This window comes from Carettochelys insculpta, chromosome 10 (genome assembly GCF_033958435.1).
Source record: "Carettochelys insculpta isolate YL-2023 chromosome 10, ASM3395843v1, whole genome shotgun sequence".
Classification (NCBI taxonomy): Eukaryota; Metazoa; Chordata; order Testudines; family Carettochelyidae; genus Carettochelys; species Carettochelys insculpta.
Window position 1 is genome coordinate 1,442,219 of NC_134146.1, and position 19,933 is coordinate 1,462,151.

At 41.4% G+C, this 19,933-nt stretch overlaps 1 protein-coding gene across 1 annotated transcript in view; it reads right to left on the bottom strand.

Moving 5' to 3' along the window:
- UBXN7 (UBX domain protein 7) overlaps positions 1-19,933 on the bottom strand; it is a 41,123-nt gene that overhangs the window by 13,954 nt on the left and 7,236 nt on the right. Inside the window, exons 2-7 of the mRNA XM_075003804.1 lie at positions 17,861-18,008; positions 15,477-15,544; positions 14,346-14,411; positions 10,720-10,832; positions 2,581-2,727; positions 2,120-2,210 (exon numbers count right to left, since the gene is read on the bottom strand). Coding sequence (XP_074859905.1) covers positions 2,120-2,210; positions 2,581-2,727; positions 10,720-10,832; positions 14,346-14,411; positions 15,477-15,544; positions 17,861-18,008 — 633 coding nt within the window. The remainder of the gene's footprint in view (positions 1-2,119; positions 2,211-2,580; positions 2,728-10,719; positions 10,833-14,345; positions 14,412-15,476; positions 15,545-17,860; positions 18,009-19,933) is intronic.

Sequence of the window (19,933 nt, forward strand, 5' to 3'; positions counted from 1 at the left end):
TCACGTCGTCCTCAGCCTTCATCATTCCGACAGCTGTGCGTACCACAGCACAATGCGTGAGGTGCTCATAATACTTGCCATAACAGTTTGCGCCTGGACATGTTCCATGCTAGCCTTGCAATGGCATCTGCACAGATACCCAGTGAAAGAAGTGTGCAAAACTACTTCTTGACATTGCTTTCCAAAAGTGAGGAGGAAGAGATAAATGCACTGTGGGAGGCTGACCCCACTCACCCCCAGCACGTGGCGTCCTGTCAGACACTAGAAGCTTAACCCACAGTGCAAGGGGGCAGCAGCAATTGTGGGATAGGTACCCACAGTGCATTGCATACAAAGCCAAGGCTGCCCACCCTAATGGGGATGCACTCCAACTCAGGTGCTAATGTGGACATGCACTCTTGAACTTTATAAAAGTTGGGTGCTTAAAAAAAATAAAATAAATTGAATCTCCTGGCATAGACATACCCAGAGAGAAATGAAAATAGTGAGCAAAGAGCACCACTAGTGAGTGAACAGATAATTGATTTAATTTTAATGGTTTTAGGTATTTTAATACCACAAGTAAAGATATGTTTATAGCAGTTTAAATTGGCCCTTTAAAGGACACTTCAAAGCCAATTCATGCTTTGACCACAAAGTGGTACACATTTTATTTTTCAAATGGACAGATAAAGTTAGCAAACTAAAATGAAAACAAGTGTGTCTACACAAAATTTGTGCAGAACTTGGATTTTTATTCATTTAGTTTTAAAATAGAAGAGAATGTTTAGAATGAATTGCTTTACCATTAATTAGACCAAGTATTTGAATACGATGTGTTGATGACGCATTTGTGGTCATTAAGCGCACTGATATAGAATGCGTTCATGACATTTAAGTAAAACAACTAAAGGTATCATGTTTACTATTGAAAACAAATGCAGTCAAAAACTTCCGTTTCTCAACAGGTTAGTGAATCATAGAGAAACAGGGCATTTGGAAACATCTGTATATAGAAAAGAAACACATATGGACAAAATTCTCAGTGTTTTCAGTAACCATCCTGTCAGTCACAAAAGAAGCTGCATGAGAACCCTCTTTAATAGAGCTAAAACGCATTGCAGCAAGGATTTATTATGCAAAGCTGAAGAGAAACATCTTAAATCACATATTTAAGCTAAATGGTTACCCAAGGAACTTTGTTCGAAGATGTATATAAAAATCAAAATCGATAACTATGGAACCTTCAGCCAAAAGAATAGGACTACCATATGTTAAAAATATTTCCAAAATGACATCAAGACTATTAAAACCATATGGAATTACTGTCGTGCACAAACCGACAAACATGTCGAGAAATACTCTACCCAGGCCAAAAGATCCGATTCAATGTACATGTAAAACAAATGTGATTTATAAAATTCAATGTTCAAACTGTTTTGAACACTGTGTTGGACAAACTGGAAGGAGATTAGGTACACATATACATGAACATCAAATGGCTGTGAAATGACATGATCCTTTGTCATTGATTTCATTACACAAGGACAATAATTGTCACAAATTTGATTTCAACAATGTGAAAGTTATAGGATGAACAGGATTTAGGCAGGGAAAGGAGTTTCCAGAGGCATGGTTTTCTGGAAATGATTCAATTAATCGGCATGTTGATTTAGACCCGGTGTTTGAACTTATGAGGCTGAGGGATAATAGGAAAAAGAACACCTAATAAAAACATGGTTAACAATGATTGGTTGGCCGTAAGTAACCAATCAAAATCAACTATTGGTTATGGTCACATAAAAGACTATATAAAGAGTGGTCTGGGAGGACTTCTATTAAAAACCTACTGCACACTGACAACGTTACCGCGATTGGTAATGAAACGTCTGCAATCAAATTGCCAGGCTTGGTGAACATTCGAACATCAAATTCATTTAGTTCTTTTGTTTAGATTCAAGTGATGTTCAATCACTCTGGTGCCTCTCAGAGAAAATGCTAATCTGTGTGTGGATGTTTAGAATGTTACAAGATAATTTACATGTTTCAATCCATGTTAATTAGCCCTGTCAAAAACAAGCAGAACTAAACATTCCAGACTATAATCATGAGAGTCTGTATGTATTGTTCTTTATCTTACCTGTCCTGGGATCCAGAATGGAGACATAAGGGAAATCTGCCAATTTGTAAAACTGTATGTACCTCTGTCCCTCCTCACTGTCATGGTATACCTAGAGAACACCACATTTAAAAAAGTTAAAACCACGTTTTGATCAGTTTGAGGCATCATTTTGTCATATAGGATACTATGTGTGTAACACAATTCCACATACTCATATCTGGAGGAGTTAATGGGATTGTTAGCGCAAAAACGCCCTGAACCAAAAAAAAAAAAAAGACTAGTTTTGAACTTAACGAGTCTTTTTAAATTAGTTTTAATACACACTCATTTCAGTAATCTCAGATTAACTCCATAGTTCAATCTTTCTTGGCATTTCTTAGAAAGAGCCCTGAGTTTTAATTATGAACTAAAAGAGGTTTGTTTTTGTTGCCCCACTCCCATTAATTTGCATCTGCAGTGTCTCTGCACTAGCCACTTACCTGCCAAAAAATGAAATGCTCCCGGATGATGTTCTTCACAGCTTCATTGCTCCAGACATCACGGTTAAGACACTGACATGCGAAGTCTTGAACATTCTGGATGTTAATCATGAGCCACTTACTCTGCATCTGACCACATTCTTTGGCCTGGAAGCAGAAAGAAAGAATACCTTATTTAAAAGTAAAGGCTAGACAGAACCCATCATTGCTGGCATTGTTTCTTTTAGGACACAAGTCTTCACCAAACTGCTTCACAGTAGAAAGGGTGATCAGGACGAGCAAAAGTCATCCTCAACACGTGCCAAACAGAGGGCAGGGCTAAAAGACCTGCTCAACTGTAATTCAATTTGGCTTATATTTTTAAATAACATTTGGTGAACTGAGTTCAACAAGGCAAGCCCAGGAGGGAAGGGACAGGAAACAACTTGAGAAGCAAAACGCTAATATTGGAAAAAAAAACAAAACCTGAATTATGCATTTATTCAGAGAAAACAAGAATGAAGTGAGTCACATCTGACAGAAGAGGAAAGACCTGGTTACTCAGAAGGAAAATTCATGGACTCTTTTTTCTGTGCAAACAGGGTAACACCACTGACTGGGGACTTATATTTATACAGCCCCGTTTTTCGCTATTCATTTTTTGTAGATCGGGTGTTAAACTTAATTTTGGCCTGACTGCCAAATCAGGAGTAATTTTCTGATGTTCAGATTGTAAGTACTGGGGAGGGGGCAGCTGGGAGGGTTTGAAGTCACAGGAAGAGATCTTACTGGTTTGAGTCACAAAGCTGGCATTGTCTGATTGGTTGGTTGCAAGTTAATGGTAGGAGTTTGATCAAGAATGTAATTCTGATCGCTGAATTGTCATACCTGTTGAAAAAAAGAGGGCTTTATCAAAAGTAGGAATGCTCATATCTCCAAGATAGATTGGAAATAGCGATGAACTTTCCTCAAATGGAGATTTACTGACAGGAGTTTGTACTAACTGCATTACTCATGAGGGGGGGAAATAGCAAATAAAAGGGTTTAAAGTATTTCAGCAAATTTTATAGTTTTCTTCAGAATCTAAGCTTTAACTTTTAGAATGAAGTTTCTTTTACTCTTTACCGACTCATGTCAATGAATTTTAAATTTAAAGTCTTAGTATTACCATTCCAATAGTAATACTTCATACGTAGCTGATAATTCATTTATGCTACTTGACTGCTTTTTGTTTTGATAGTGTATAGACTAGCACAGCTTACTCTCTGTTACTATTCGTTTATGCCCTGTATGTGTTAAGGAAAACTGGATAAAATTTACTTACTGCACAGAGGACCTCAGATTAAACATCTAAGTAATCAAATTTCTGCATGGCCAAGTGATATCAATTATCGCCTAATTTTTCATTCACTTAAGAGGGCATTATACAGGAATCAGATGCCTGTAGCATATGCCAGTACTTTTGTATGGTCATATATTAAGCACTTCAGTCCTTATTGTTTAAAGTATCTCTCATTCACTAGTTAATCCAAACAAAACCCCTGGGAACCTATTTTAACAGTAGGGAACAATAAGAGGCTCGACTTTTCAATATGCTCACCAGCTCCAAAGCAGACAAGCCTTCTATTTTAAGTATTTATTCTAAATATAGATTTGTATGTCTAGTTTTTGGAATAATGACTTATCCAACACTCGGGGGGAAATCCATCCTTGAAAGTATATTTAGAACAAGAGCCTAAGTCCTAGAGCTGTGCTTGGGCCCCCAAATATTCTGAATTAGATGGATGCCAACGAGTCTATTCTGTCTACACAGTTCCCCTATTATTCTTGTTAGCTAACAGCTAAATTGCTATGAAAATTCAGAACGGGAAAGTCATTTTTCTACTTTTATGTGCATTTGCCAGCATTTTTTGTATTTGCATTCACTTGCCTCCCACATAAAATATAATCACTTTCCCCTTTATGAGGGCAAAAACCAATACAATATACTTACGGAAACAAGCCTGCAGAGACTGATTTGGGGAAAAGGCTCCAGGACAGGAGTAATGCCAGAATTACTTTAAAATTCATTATTTAAATTAATGTGATTTCACACTATAGCCTTTCAAGTCATAGGATCTTGGCACTACGTTTATTTATAATTGATAAATAGAGATTACAGTATTAGGAAGGCACAGAACACAGGCAGTGAGTTGTATGGGCCTATGGTGCCAAGGCACCAAGAATATTCCTGACCTCAGGGTGGTCTCTGCCGAAGTTCAAGGTTGGGTCTCTCCCTGGCCCCATCGGTCACCCCAGTGCACTCTCTGCCTGCTGGCCTGTGTGCTTCCCTCCGCTCTCAGATTATCCCCCTTACCCTACCTGCCACCCCATGCCCTCACCTCTTCCCCTGGGCATCTGCTGGTCCCAACTGCTGCCCCCAGGTGATTTAAAATGCCCTGGGAGTCCCTGTCCCCATCACCAGCAGAGAAACAGGGTTAGACAGGCTTTCTGCTGCTCTCAGCAGTTGGAGCAGTGCATGGGCATAATCCCAGGAGCCACAGGTACCGTCACTGCCCAAGGGCTTACACCAGGTAAGCGTGACACCAACTACTTGCCAATGCACCCCCCCCGCCCCACAGCCCACTGCTTCTAGACTAGAGCCTACACCCTCTGCCCCACCCCTCCTTCCTGCACTCTCTTCAGCCCCCAAACTCCACCCTAGAGTCTGCTCCCAGAACCCACTCCTGGACCCCTCTCCCAAGCCCTGGTCTAGAGCCTGCGCCCTGACTCCATCCCACAGAGTGCACCCCAGACTCCCTCTAGCACCCAAACTCCCTCCAGACCCCTACACTACATCCCTCCTGTACTCAAATTACCCCAAATCCTGAATCCCCTTCTGCCCCTAAATCCACTGCCCCAGCCCAGAGCCTGCACCCAAACTCCCTTGCAGACTCACAGGCAGATGGGGAGAGAGTCTGAGTTAGGGAGGGCTCTGGACATTTTCAACAACAGCAAAATTTCTGCAAACCTGGTCTCCCCAAAATGACAAAGTACCTGACATTTTCTAATAAAACTTGACCTGGTTCAAGAGCAGTTACAATTTGCTTCAATAATATGATGCATATTTCTGATACATTCCTTTTGCGTTACTAAACCAACCAACCAGTGTCAAGTTAGTTTATTCACTGGGACCCTGCTGCGCCAGGTGCTATACAGACACACAGGCTGTTAGTAGACAGCATGCAGTTTAGGCACACAAGGGAGAAGAAACAGAGGCACAGGCTTGTCCAAAGTCACAGCTTGTCAGTGGCAGAGCTAGAAATAGAACTCCTGGGTCTCCTGATCCCAGTCTGGTGTCCTACCTAGCAGACCCTGCTGCCTGGCCCAGGGAGGAGAGAATATGGCCAAATAAGATAAATTGCATATTTTAGGACTGCATCTTCTCTGAGTTCTCTTGGTCAAATGTAGTAGTGTGAAAGAGAAGTCTGAATTGGTTGATCCAAACAGTTACTTGTATCAGCTGTTCTATTTGTACCATGAGGCCTTGCTGCTGTCTATTTTGTGTTGTTAGGAAAATACTTAAGAATTTCTATTTCTAAATGATTTACTATGGTCCTTTATGTTCCAGCAGTACAAACCCGCTGCCCGATGGGACAGGACAGGAATAAATGAGAGCCTTTTTCACATGTGGGAACAAACACAAACTTGATTATGTACATTTAAGAACATACCTGAATCTTGCCCACCAGATTCCTAGCTATGCCAGCTTCAAGTGTATCCTGAGCAGAAGCTGCTAATTACAGCTACAATACTTGTGAGGATGGTGAACAGAACAGGCCTACCACATGCCAAATTGTTCTTTTGGGACTAGGATAAACCCAGTGTTCACTTATGACCTGCAAGAGCTATCTGCTTCTTTTAACCATGGCTAAAAGCTCTCCTTTTATTATTGTCAACCCACTGACCTGTCCCAGAATCTCTTCCTAATGTCCATCTTCACACTCTCTTCAGGCATATTTCCCCTTACTTTCAAGTATTATGGTAACGCCTATCATAAAGTGCTTCATTTCACATCACCTATTTCATTACCCTAATCATGCACAAAAGACACAATATTTAGTGTCACAGTACTTTAAGCACATGGGCTCAGCTGTAGTTTAATTTCTTGTTCCTTACAGAAATCTATACTGATTAAAAAAGATTGGTTGCAAGGCTGAATATTCTAGCTTCAGGAAAAGCCAAAGTTGCATGAGCAACCTCAATTCTGGCTCCTAGTGCATATGACACACAATGACAGTCTACTCACTCACTCACATAAGAAAGGTGGGAGTGGTTTCAAGCTGTTTAAGATGTACAGAAGTATGTTCCCTGCTATGTACCTCGGGAGAGCTGCAGGAATGACTCCCTCTCCTGTTTACACAGAAGTCCTTTTCCAAAGACATGAGGAGCGACAAAGAGCACTTTCCTGAAAACTTTCAGGTGTTCGCTGACACCAGCTCCCTCTATCACTTAACTACTTGTTTACAAAAAAATCAGACATAAAAATACACACGTGTCACAGCACACTAGTACTGGAAGATTGCTTACCTTCTAGTTTGTACCACATAGTTATAAAATAAAAGTGGAATAGATTATACTTACATTTCCATGCATAGTATACATAGCAGTATAAAATCACTGTATAAAATTTTAGTTTGCACTGAATTCACTAACACAGGCTGTTGCAAAAATCCAGATTAGTTCATGTGCTTCCTGAAACACCTCTGCATACTCCCAGAGGCAAGCATTATCCTGGTTGAGGGCCACTGGCTAAAATTGGGGCTCTTACAGACTCAGACTATGTACACCCTTACAATAAAGCCAAGTTAACTATGTGCAGATAGCTATAAACCTTATGTAAAGTGTACTCATCATAAAGAATGGGTCATTTTGATAAAAAACAAATCAATACTTACTGGAATATTCAAAAAAGGCATTTTTCCATTCACCAAAACCATTCCCCATGCCAAAGTTTTCCTATCCATAAACGTTTAGACCTGGGATGGGGAAAATGGCTTGGGGAAAAAGCAATTCGTTTTTTTAAATAATTGGAGAAGCTTTTTTCCCCCTCTCTCTCTCCATGCGTATTTAAAAATGGCAACCAATCATGACAGAAAATCTCAAAAGGGTAAGTTTTGTGTACCTTAATTTAAGGCACAGCTGAAAACTAGAAAAGGTCAGCACAATGAGATAAACTACAAAACACTCAAAGGTTGAAAATAAGGGACTGAATAGAAAAGCACATGCTACATTTACTAGACAGAACACTGCCACTCCCACACTCATTTGTGTAAAGTCACAGATGTGAAGACCTACCTATAAAATGAGTTATCACCCCTTCCCTGAAGAATACAGAATGTCATACAGGAAGAATATATATTTAAATAAGATAAGACCGAGATCAGAGGGCGTAAGCAGTCTGAAACATTTGTTCTCAGGACACTTCTGGAGGTAGGCACTTTAGCTTATGACTGTTAGAACCGTTACACTAGGTTTATTAGAGTTCATAAATTTATTTAGTAAGATACATGGAGATGGGTTAGCTAGTTGTGCCTGCAAAGTTACTTTGGGAAGGTCTAACATCTAGATGGTTACTAGGTAGGTAAGAGGTAGGAGGCTCTTCCAGGCATAACAGTACCAGAGAAGAACTCAGATGAAGAATACAGGAGCAAGAACAGTGGCTAAATGATCAACAGGAGAATGTTTTGGGGATGGGGAAAGATGCAGATCCTCTAGCAGCCCTTCTCACTGCCTTCCATTGGGTTAGGAGCTATAAAAGATGGTCTCTGCCCCACTGAGCTTACCATCTAGTCTTTGCCACATTGCACATGAGTTGTCAGACCATCAGGGTGAGATGCCAGATGCATCCACACTTGTAAAACTGAAGAGCCCTCTAATATCTCCCATCCACGTGCACACTGAATTTTGTTAAGTGCACGGATGCACGTGTAGATGTGGGCCGCCCCTAGAAACACGTGCTGCGGGCGCGCTGCTAATCATCGGGACAGCATCTGGATCTCTTCTGGGTGCCACTCCATCCCAAGTGCTCAGCTTGGAGTGAACACTGGAGCTCATGAGTAGAGGGGTAGATATCAAGGCAATTAGAGACCTGTCCTTCTGCTATCTCATCCCCTTCTCAAGGGTTTAATGCACGCATGGAGAAGAGCACTGCGGAATCATCTGTGGGACAGGTTTTTTTTTTTTTCCTGAGGCTGATGGATTTCCACTTCATACAGCTAAATTCAGTGCCTTGCATGGTGACAAGCATTAGAGGTGTAGCTGTGCTAGTCTGTATCTGCAAAAACAACAAGAAGTCCTGTAGTGACAGAGATGCAGTCATGTTAGTCTGTATTCTATGAAAACAAAAAAAACAAACAGTCATTTAGCAATTTAAAGACTAACAAAATAATGTATTAGGTGATGAGCTTTTGACTGACCCACTTCTTCAGATAATAGCCTTACTAGAACAGACTCTATATATAAAGCACAGAGGTCCAAAAATTGTTTTCAAGGTTGACAAATCAGAAAAAAGGTTACGTCCAGTGATGGTATCTCCAGAATAGATATGTCGATAAAGCTGACAATGGGGCTTGTTGCAAGGAAAAGTTCCAGGAACCTCCCAACCTTATGAGGATTCTCACTAGCAACCACAGGCTATACCAAAATACTACTAATCCTGGAACTTTTCCTTGCAACAAGCCCTGTTGCCAACTTTGTCCATATATCTATCCTGGAGATACCATCACTGGACTTAACCATGTTAATTACAGAATCATGGGCACATTCTCCTGTTGCTCAACTACCATCATATATGCCATCATGTACCCAAAATGCCCAAACACCATATATTTTGGACCGACTGCAAACAATCTTCGACAAAGAATGAATGGACATAGAATCGACATCAAAAATCTCCAAATACACAAACCTGTCAAGACAGCACCTTAATGGAGTGGGCCATTCTCTTAAAGACCTGAAAGTTTGTATTCTACTGAAAAGGGACTTCAACAACCGTCTACAGAGGGAATGCTCAGAACTAACATTCATATTCAAATTTGACACATTAACATGTGGTTTGAACAGGGACAACAATTACCTGATCCATTATAAGGACTCTTTTACATACTTTTATGTTTTATCTAACTCTTAACTTTCCCACCCCACACGCCCTGCTCCGCCGTTCCTCTGCTCTTCTGATTTGCCAACCGTGTTAAGAATTTTTGGACCTTGTTGTTTTATATATTGAGTCTGTTCTGGAAAGACTATGATGTGAAGAAGTGGGTCTGTCCCACGAAAGCTCATCACCTATTAAATTACTGTTTGTCTTTAAAGTGCTACTTGACTGCTTTTTTGTTTTAACAAGAAGTTCTGTGGCACTTTATAGACTAACAGCTATATTGGAACATAAGCTTTCATGGGTAAAGATCCACTTCATCAGATGCATACAAGTAGATCTTTGACCACAAAAGCTTATGCTCCAATATATCTGTTAGTCTATAAGATGCCATAGGACTTCTTGTTTTTGCCAATACAGACAAATGCAGCTGCCCCTCCGATGCTCATCTGTGAGACAGGAGAATCATCTAATTATACTGTTGTGGAATGCCTTGAGAGGGGAAAGAACAAGGACAATATTGATGATGATGATACTGGGGACTATGCCTTCCCTTCCCAACACACTTCTGCACAGAAAAACCAAACATCTTGCTTCTGCACAGAAAGCCTGGACTCAAAGCACTTGTATAGAAAACCCTTAGCCACAATTAAATTTAAGTAACTAGGATTCTTCCATCTTAAATCAACTGTACTGATGCACTGAAACCTTTCACCAGTGGCATCTGCTCAACTTCACATTTAAAATTTAAGGGAGGAAAAAAAAAAAAGGAAAAGCAGGCGAGCCAGAAAAAAACACCCTTGTTAGAAATCAGTCTCTAGTTACTAAGGAGATCAGTCCTACACATATCATTAAATTACTTACTCATTTAAGGTGCCAGCTGCCAATATTTAGAAGCAGACTATTTTCTTGTTACTTATTGTACAATCATACCACAAATCGAGCTGAACACACGTGCTGATGTACAGCTTGCAAGCTATGCCCAATTAACACATAGGTAGTCTTACTGAAAGACAGGAACCTACTGTTTCAAAGCTGCCTTTGTGCATCAGATCGATGGGCGGCCTGAAGAGGTCTGCAAGAGTAGTGAGTTTCTTATCTATTGCACCTCCATTCCGCAGCTCCTGTTCCTGTCGAACTAGACAGCAGGGGGAAGAACAGTTGAATTAGACAACAGATTCATCACAGGACATGGCATTACATTTGAAGTCCCTACCTACAAATTCACCTGGCTGAATTCAATTTTACAAGATCAGTAAGTCCACATGTCAAGATTTTTTAAGACAGGATCATAAATCCTTAACAAGGTAACTAACTGCTCTGATCCTCTGACGTGCTGAACACTCATCTCAGTGATGTAAATATATTTTCATTTGCAAAATGTACACATTAGGAGAACCTGCTATGGACTCTGTGCTCCTGAAAAAAAAAAAAAATCAGGCCACCTATTCTGATGCCCAGATATGGATTTAGTCTTCCAACATCAGGCTCCTATTTTTTTCAAATATCGATCTACATGTAAAAATATTTCAAATTTGACATTTCCTAAGTGTCATTAATAAAGGACCCCTTTGGTAGACTCGGCTGTTTCTTCATATGGAAGAGAATATTCTTTGAAACTAACATGTAGCCCTAAATCTGTCCACTGACAGACATCATTATTGCAACCTCTTACGTTGGGGGCCTCAAGATCTTCCTACAGAGCAGATCACAACTTAGAAGAGTCTGTGTCTTGTGGATACCACCTCTCACATTCATGACCACAGAGATCACTTTCCATACCATCCATGATCACAGGAAATCTTGGGGGGCAAGAGGGGAAATTACAGCAATTGCTTACCTAAAAAAAGGAAACGCACAAACCATTTTATGCAGTTTAGCAGCTGCAAATGGAGAGTCAATATCACGTAGTCAGCCAGCTCTCCAGTGAACACAAGCAAGTGGGCAGTGGACCAGAGTACAGCGCTGTGTCTACACTATCCCCCTTCTTTGAAGGGGGCATGGTAATCAGCCCAAGCGGGGAATAGCAATGAGGTGCTGTGATGAATATGCAAAAGGGGAACAAGGGCACTTCAAAGTTGCACGGGTATTCCAAAGTGCTCAAGGCTACATGGCACGCAGGTGCTTTGAAGTTTGCAACTTCGAAGTTGCTGTGGTGAGAATTAGCCTAATGAGGTGCTGCATATTCATCATGGCACCTCGTTGCTATTCCCCATTCAGGCTGATTATCATGCCCCCTTTGAAGCAGGGGGCCAGTTTAGACACAGCCTAACTGTCCATAAATATCACTATTTTGCAGACCCTGGAAATATATTTGCAAATATTAAAGGCCAAATTAGTGTCAGACTAACTTAAGTTTTTAGCTTTAATCTGGGTGAAAAAGCTTTTGGTACTTGCCAGTATTGATGGAATTTTGTTATATTAAATGAAAAATCAACATGTGACTGGATCATCTATTCTTGGTCAGGAGCTACTGTTCACAAGGTGGAGTGCAGACAGATTCTCAGACACTTAGTACAGTGACAGGAAAGAACTAACCATTTTCCGAAATGTTAAATAACTTTTAGTAGCACACCCCCTAGTAACAGGGATGGAACAGACGACCTTTCCTATTTCACCCAGGCTGGTGAGCATGCAGCTGTACAGTCTGGTTTTTATGCACCAACATGAGCCATTCCACTTTGGGTTATCATAAGGATGGGTCATAAAAACAATATGGAACATCTTCCTTTGGGGAAACAATAACTGAACCCTAAATTCTACTGTATTTAGTTTAATCTACCACTTCCCCATACTCCACTAAACTCGGACACAGGCTCCTCAATGTGTATACCTTTTGTTCAGCTAGTTTAAAGCACTCTGTTCCAGACTGAGCAAAGTCAAAACGTGTCAATATACAGTAGACACAGGGTATTCACAGAGAAGCCAATGGTACTACATTTAAATAGATTATTGAAGTCTGACTGGGATCCCTTGAGTGAGGCCAACGAAAGATTGCCAGCTTTTTGTTCAGTGTTTGTACAGTGCCTTGCACACAGAGATCCCGGTCCATGACTAGATCCCTTAGGCCAGGTGTCTGCAACCTGCTTCTCTGGAGCTGCATGCAGCTCTGTAAGGAGCTGTTTGTGGCTCCCAACACTATAATTACAAAGAAAACAGACAAAGACAAAAACAAAAACAAAAAAAGCAAAACAAAAACAAAAAAAACCCTTCTGATTATTTTCGATAAATGGTGAATGTCTAAAAGCCCAACAATGAACAACTCATATCTAAATAGCAAATGATGTGTTCTCGAAAAGTTGGCTAACTCCACCTTCAATATGTGCAGTGCATTGTGGGATACGATACTATGACTGTGTTTTAATCATCTTGCTAATAAAGTCTTGATTCTGACAAGGAATGCTTGTGGCATTCCTGCTGTGAAGGGCAACACACATTTTAAGAAAGAAAACCAAAATTAAATGTGAAATAAACTTGACATAATTGAAACAGTTTCGGGAGTGAAAGTCAGGCAGAGTGTGGTACAAACACACACGTAAAGTGTGAGGAAACAGAATAAGTAAAAAGTTCGTGAACATCCCACAGTAAACATGTATCACACTATAAACAATTGTGTACACGGTTCTTAAAACAGGGGTTACAAAAAGTATGGTTTGAGGTTATTTATTAAGGGACAGTCTCATAGTCACATGCATCGCGGCTCCTGAATTAATTTTTTTCCCCCCAGATTCTAAAAAAGTGGCTCATCTTGCTATTTTGGTTGCAGATCCCTGCCTTCGGCACTATGGGAACGAAAATTATTAATAATAAAAGTTACGGGCTGCATTTGTCACAGTTGCCTAAGGAGCTGTTTTTGAAATTTTATGGATTATGAGTTTCTTCTATTTCTCTTACTCTTTTTGTCACTTGGAGAATTTGCACTTGAGTGGATATAAAGGTAAATGGCTAAAGAAATTCAATAAGAATTTTGTGTCCTAGCTACTAAAACCCAGAACTAAGCTGAAGACTAGAAAGAACGTGCACACAGCAACAGTGACCATGCAAGACCAGCTCAGTGAATAAGAGCTTCATTTCCTCCAGGAGAAGTTCTCTTCTCACTTTTCCAACTCGACTACCCACAGAAAACATTGTTTTTGAGGGATTAGACAGAGTTCTTCACGTCCGTTCTGGTAGTGGGACATTCTGGGACATCTGTCCACTACTGCCATGGAACACACACCAGTTTTTTGTTTTGTTTTACAAGACTAAGTATATACCAGGGTTACGACAAGGTCCAATAGTATTGGCCATGATTCATAATTCCATTACTTATCAATTTCACCATAATCACTTTACAGCTATCTAAAGGTGCCACGATTTTAAAAGAAAAAAAGTTTTCTTTATGACACTAGCATGTGTGAAGACAGAGTTGTAGTTAATAAACAAGCAAGTCTTTAATGTATAAAAGCAGAAATAGCACCACTTCAGTTAGAAATCAATAAAGTAGTTTTAGAATAGAATATTGCCTACTGCAAAGGAAATTACAATATCATTTAAAATCAAAATAGATGATTACAGTCAGTGAACCATCCAAAAAGTAGGTAACTGTTCACTCCATACCACAATATTACACAAGCTAGAAACCCTGCCATAATGAACCACAGATACTTACTGGTTTCTGTTTGAAAATCTCGAAAACCGTCAAATATTGAACGGGCAGGTCTGCGTCGTTTAGGAACTTTAAAAAAAATAGACATTTCACATGTAATTTCAAAGCTAGATTGTCAGCGAATCACTTTGAATGATGACGTTCCACAAGTTTGTAACATACAAGACTGAGGACCCAAAGTGAAGGAATATTGCCATGGGGAAGGGTGGAGGAATAAAAACAACAGACCAAGTATCACCACATTTTACTTTAGGATATTCCCCTGAGCGCATGTCTTTCCTCAAAGGAAATCCAGGTGCTGACGAAAGCAGGTAAAATATTCCACTGATATGTTTGCAGACACCCTTGCTGATTGGGCCGCGTGGCAGAAAGGCAATATTATATTTAATTAAATAATTCTTAATTCCCCCTAGGAAGGCAGCTCCTCTCAAGGGCTCCCCAATTCACCTCTGTCAGTCCCCTCCCACACACTGTCATCCAGGGTGCTGGTTGGGATGGGCAATACCTGGATTCAAAAGGAAGAATCTTGCCATTACCTATCCCCAAGTAAACCACACGCAATTGTCTACGATATAAAAGAAGGGGAAGAGATACTGTTCTAATTTTTTGTCTTGGCAATTAATTCACACAGACCTCTGTAATACCAGGATGAAAGGCAGGGCTGAAGTCACCTGGCATCACTATCTACAGCTGCTGCTTCAGAGTATTCCTGATGGGGCCAAGGCAAAACACTATAGAGAAATTTATTGCAAAATCTTCCTTTGTCTGGGAATGCCACTTTTAAAGACGAGAGGAGCAAAATGGATTGAAGACAGTATTTTCAAAGTCAGTTCAGTTACAGGAGATGTGCAAAGACTAAAAGTGAAGAGAGCCTACCGTACAAATTAAACGTACGTGTCTGCCGCTGAAAACTCTACTTGCAGGGAGACTGGTTGAAGTAACGGGCACTGTCTACTTCTGAGGCAATTCCACATTAAAAATTAAAATTTTGCAAAATTCTGCATATTTTATTCATCAACAAATAAATGTGATGGCCCAACATCTGACAAAGCATGGGGGCGGGGCCTGCCCCACAAAGACCCCGGGGCTTTGCCCCATCAGCAACAAACAAAATCACAAATGAAAAAGCCTTACTTTCAAACAAGGGTTCAGGTTCTACCAATATTTCCTGCTTCTGTGGAATCGGTGCTCGCACTTCCTCCCTAAAAGAGGGGAACAAAAAAACAAACAAACAAACAAACAAACAAAAATCAACTTGTTTATTGATGGATATCTAAGCACTGTGTAAACAAAGAACACCAGTTCATGCCCCAAGGATCTTCCCGCTTACAGGACAGGCACAGGAGTAGAGAGGCATGATACTTATGCCAAGAAGTAAGGATGCTGTACAAATTTTTAATTCTTTTATTATTCTGAGTGGCTCAAAGGCTCCACAGAGGACATGAATGTTTAAAAGACCTGAACTGAGAGAGACTCATTGCCACCGAAGAGGTTCCATGCCAAGAAGGGGTCTCAGACTTGAGCTAAAAATCCTACATAATGAAGATAAGTGATTTGTTTTACCAACCACTTCAGAGTCTTATAGGCCAGAGTTTCTTACACTGCATTCTGCAGAACACTGATGTTTTGTGAACAACTCGCAGAGGTGGCACAAGAGTTTGGAAAAATACATGGATGTTATATTTTCTATTATTAAAACCAGATGCAATGTTCCTTCTTTACTGCTATGACACCTGATTAAATTACTTGATTTTGTTTTGCTGTATGTGTTACTGTTTGGTATTTTTGGCTCTGACAGCCTTTTTTAAAGGAAATTTTCATATCTCTACACGGCAAAGCTATTTTGGAATAATGGATGCTCTTCTGAAATAATTTTGTGAGGGTCTACACAACAAACCCACTATTTCAAAATAATTTTGAAATAACGGACACCTTATTTCTAGTTCTGTAAACCTCACTGTACAAGGAATAGCACCTATTCCAAAATAGGGTCTATTTTAAAATAGGGGTCATCCAGCCCTATCCAGGGTGTCTTTAAATGAGAGTCAGCATCCATTCACTGCGGCCGTTCTATTTTGAAATAGTGCTGAGTGCTATTTTGACATGCATTTTGCGTGTAGATGCACGATTTTGAAATAAGCTATTCCAGAAAATCTCTTCCGGAACAGCTTATTCCGAAATAACACCCTGAGTACGTGTAGCCATAGATGTTTCACATAAAAAATATTATTGTTTGGTGTTCTCAAAAAGTTCAATGAACACTGTTGTAGGCAGTCTGTCTGAAGTACAGGAGACTGACTGGATGGCTCTTGAATGGAGCCAAAGTATAAAAGCTACTCCAAAAAGAGCTCTTCCAGGCTTCACCTTATAGTGGTATAAATATCACTGATTCAGGAAGAATCTGAACAGAAACAAGGCCTCCAAACTGACAAAATATAAACTTGTAGCTTTGGTGCCCATCGAAGGTAAATGGCAGAAAGGTATAGATTTTGGTGTCAGTTAGTACTGTTTGCACTATTCCAAATGTCTGAACCTCAATTTAACCTCTTTTGGCACTTTTACCTTTATAATTTATCATTCAGACAAAAAGTTTAGTAAGACTATTTTCAGCATCGCCATTCTCTATTTACCCACAGAACAGGGAGAGCAAATTGAGCAGCACTGCAAGCTTCTCTACAATGTCCAAATGCAACCCACACATGCCATTCAGTGACTACATACAAGAGTTTTGTCTTGTTCTGTTCTGTTCTGTTAGGTACAAGAGGGTAATCTGCTATTCATAATAATTCACATCCTGGCCTTTCATACACAACATGGGCACCAAGTAACAGCAAACAGTGTGGTAGCTTTTAGAATGGAGCAGAAGCTCCCCAGGAATTGGACAGAAAACACAAACTTGTTTCTTGAAGACCAAAAACCTAACTACTTTTTAGTCACAAGAAATCCAATGCAGACCAAGTTCAAACCAGCGACAGAGGTGACAGCAACTGTCACTACCACCACTTACACATTCATCATGCAAGGTCCAGCTTCTAAGCCCCCTGAAAGCAGCTTTTAGTTAGCATGGCTTGTAACCAATACCCTTTTAGGTAAGCAAATGTCACCCAAAATTTACAGGTGATAAAATTGAGTCCTAGTATAATTTCAGGCCAGAGACCATCTCTCTGCTATATGTTGTTGGCCTCTTAGCACTACTGCAATATCAGAAGCGAGAACAGGTAATTTTCTCGTCAAAATGAAAAAATTCCAGGTTTTTTAAAATCCAGCCCTGCATTTCAGCCACAGGACTACTCTCACTAGAAACCAGAAGTTTTACTAGAATGAACCTACCAAAGAAGTGGAAAAGTAGAGAAGATCACGAAGGACTACACAGTAACAGTGAAGTGACAGCAAGTTAGAAAAGAAATGAACAATGCAGTAGCAAAAAGTCTTGATGCCATAACTTTTCCACCTTTCCATCCTACCACGGTCTAACACAGGTTACTCACTATTATGGATACATCCACACAAACACATACTCTGTATGAGGTCGGACATTTGATACCGCTGCTGAACTGGTGCTGGGCTCCTCTGCTATGCCTCCACCATCCAGAAACATAGTGACAGCCATCTCTAGATTATTGTTGCACGCTTCGAGCATATGTTTCCCCACACTTTCACTAGCACCTATAAGACAAAAAAAAAAAAAAGAAGCCTCAGAAAATGGTGTCAAGGTGATCAAAGAGGAGCTGGGAACAGCTGATAGGCAAGATTATCCTTTCAAACGATTAGTAACCATTAAGAATGCACAACTTATCTGGCTGTCACTTGCATTGCACTTACAGTTAGAAACCACCTGAAGAAACCTAACATACATGTCTTGTCTCAGGGGAAAGAAAAGGAAATAGGACTGATGGAGAGTCACACTTTATTTCCTTCCTTTAAAAAAAAGAAAAAAAAAATACCAAAAAACCCAGGCATTCAGCATAGAGGTGGGCAATGAGCAGCCCTGATCCAGCCCACAAGGCTCAGCACTTTTCTATCCTGTAGCGGGGGAGCCCTCGGCTAGCACTCTAGCACTGCACCAACCTGTGAGGAGGGAGCACGAGTGCTGGCTCCCTACTGGGCTGGACAGGGGCTGCAAGCTACGAAGGTCCAATCTGGGTAAGCGAGGACTGGATTGAGCCCATGTGCTCTGCCTGGTAGAGGAAGAAAGCAGCTCTACATGATGCTGTTTTCTTCCTGCATGGCTGGGACAGCTGGCCTAGAGGCTTTTCCACCGCTGCTCCCATTGGCCAGAATCACAGTGAATCGGGATGCTATGGGTGCAGCAATGCCTGGCAATGTGAGGGTGGTGGGGACATGGAGCCATGCATGAATGCCTCCCCAGAAACTGGGCCAGGTAAGCACCCTTGTGTCTCCCCTCCTGCCCAGACCTTGCAGCCTATCCTACTCCTACACCGTACCTCCAGTCCAGACCCTGCACCCCTCCCCACTGCTGCACCCTGCCTGCCACCCAGATCCCCAGCCTGCTGTTCCACTATCTCCCACCCAGAACCTGCCCCCACCCTGCTCCCCAGCAGCTCACTCCCACATACTGAACCCCTCATTTCTGGCCCTACTCCAGAGCCTGGCAGCCCACAAAATCTAGTCTGTGGGAAGTCCTGAATCTCAGCCCTCTCCCACCACCCTCCCTGTGGGACTGAAGGGTCAGAGGAAGGTGGTGTCTCATTCAGGGGCTCCATCAGTGAGGGGTGCCAGGTAGTTGTTTTTTTTTCCATATGGTTCATTTCTGTGGGTAAGTGGCCCCAAGCCCAGAAAAGTTTCCCCATTCCTAGGTGAGCAGAAGACATTTAATCTTTTTGTGTGTTTGTTTTTAATAGCTCTGAAACTTTTCCCGAACACTAAATCCAAAACACAAAGATGGTGCAATGATCCTGAAAGACATGGGGCTGTATACAAAATGAAGTGCCAACATGCAATGGAGGATCAGGGGTCCCCAGGCACTGCACCCCAAGTGCAGCCAGAAGTGACTCTCAATCAGCAGGTAGAGCAGGAAGTTTATTAGTCGGCAGAGGCCCAGCGCAGTGCAGAGGTGTCATTACTGCAGCCAGAAACAGTCATTCCAATCCATCTTGGGGAGGAGAGGCCCCCAAGCCAGGGTCTTGGTTCCCCTGCTTTGTTCCTCTCCTCCAGTCCAGGGTAACTGCCTTCCAACTCCCCCATGTTAACTGCCCACCTCTAATTCAATACCAGCTGGGCTCCACCCCACTCTTTGTTTGGGGACAGAGGTATTACCTGACAGCTTAGGTTACAGCCAGCAGGGGGTCTTCCACAGCTTGTGTGAGCTGCTCAGTCTGCAGCCCGCCTTCCGGACTGAGCTGAGCAGAGACACTTAGCCAGTGACCTGGGGAAGTTCAGGGCCCTGCCGGGTAAAGCATCAGCTGTGACACTGCCACTCCCCTTTGCTTGGGCCTGCTGCACCAATATCCTGTTGGAGCCAGCTCTACCTTGTTTGGTTGGTGGATGACTTTGAGGGGGCCAGTGCAGGCCCACCCTCTGTGGTTGTATCAGCCCTTCCTCTTCCCTTGGGCTCTGCTCAGGGTCTCCCC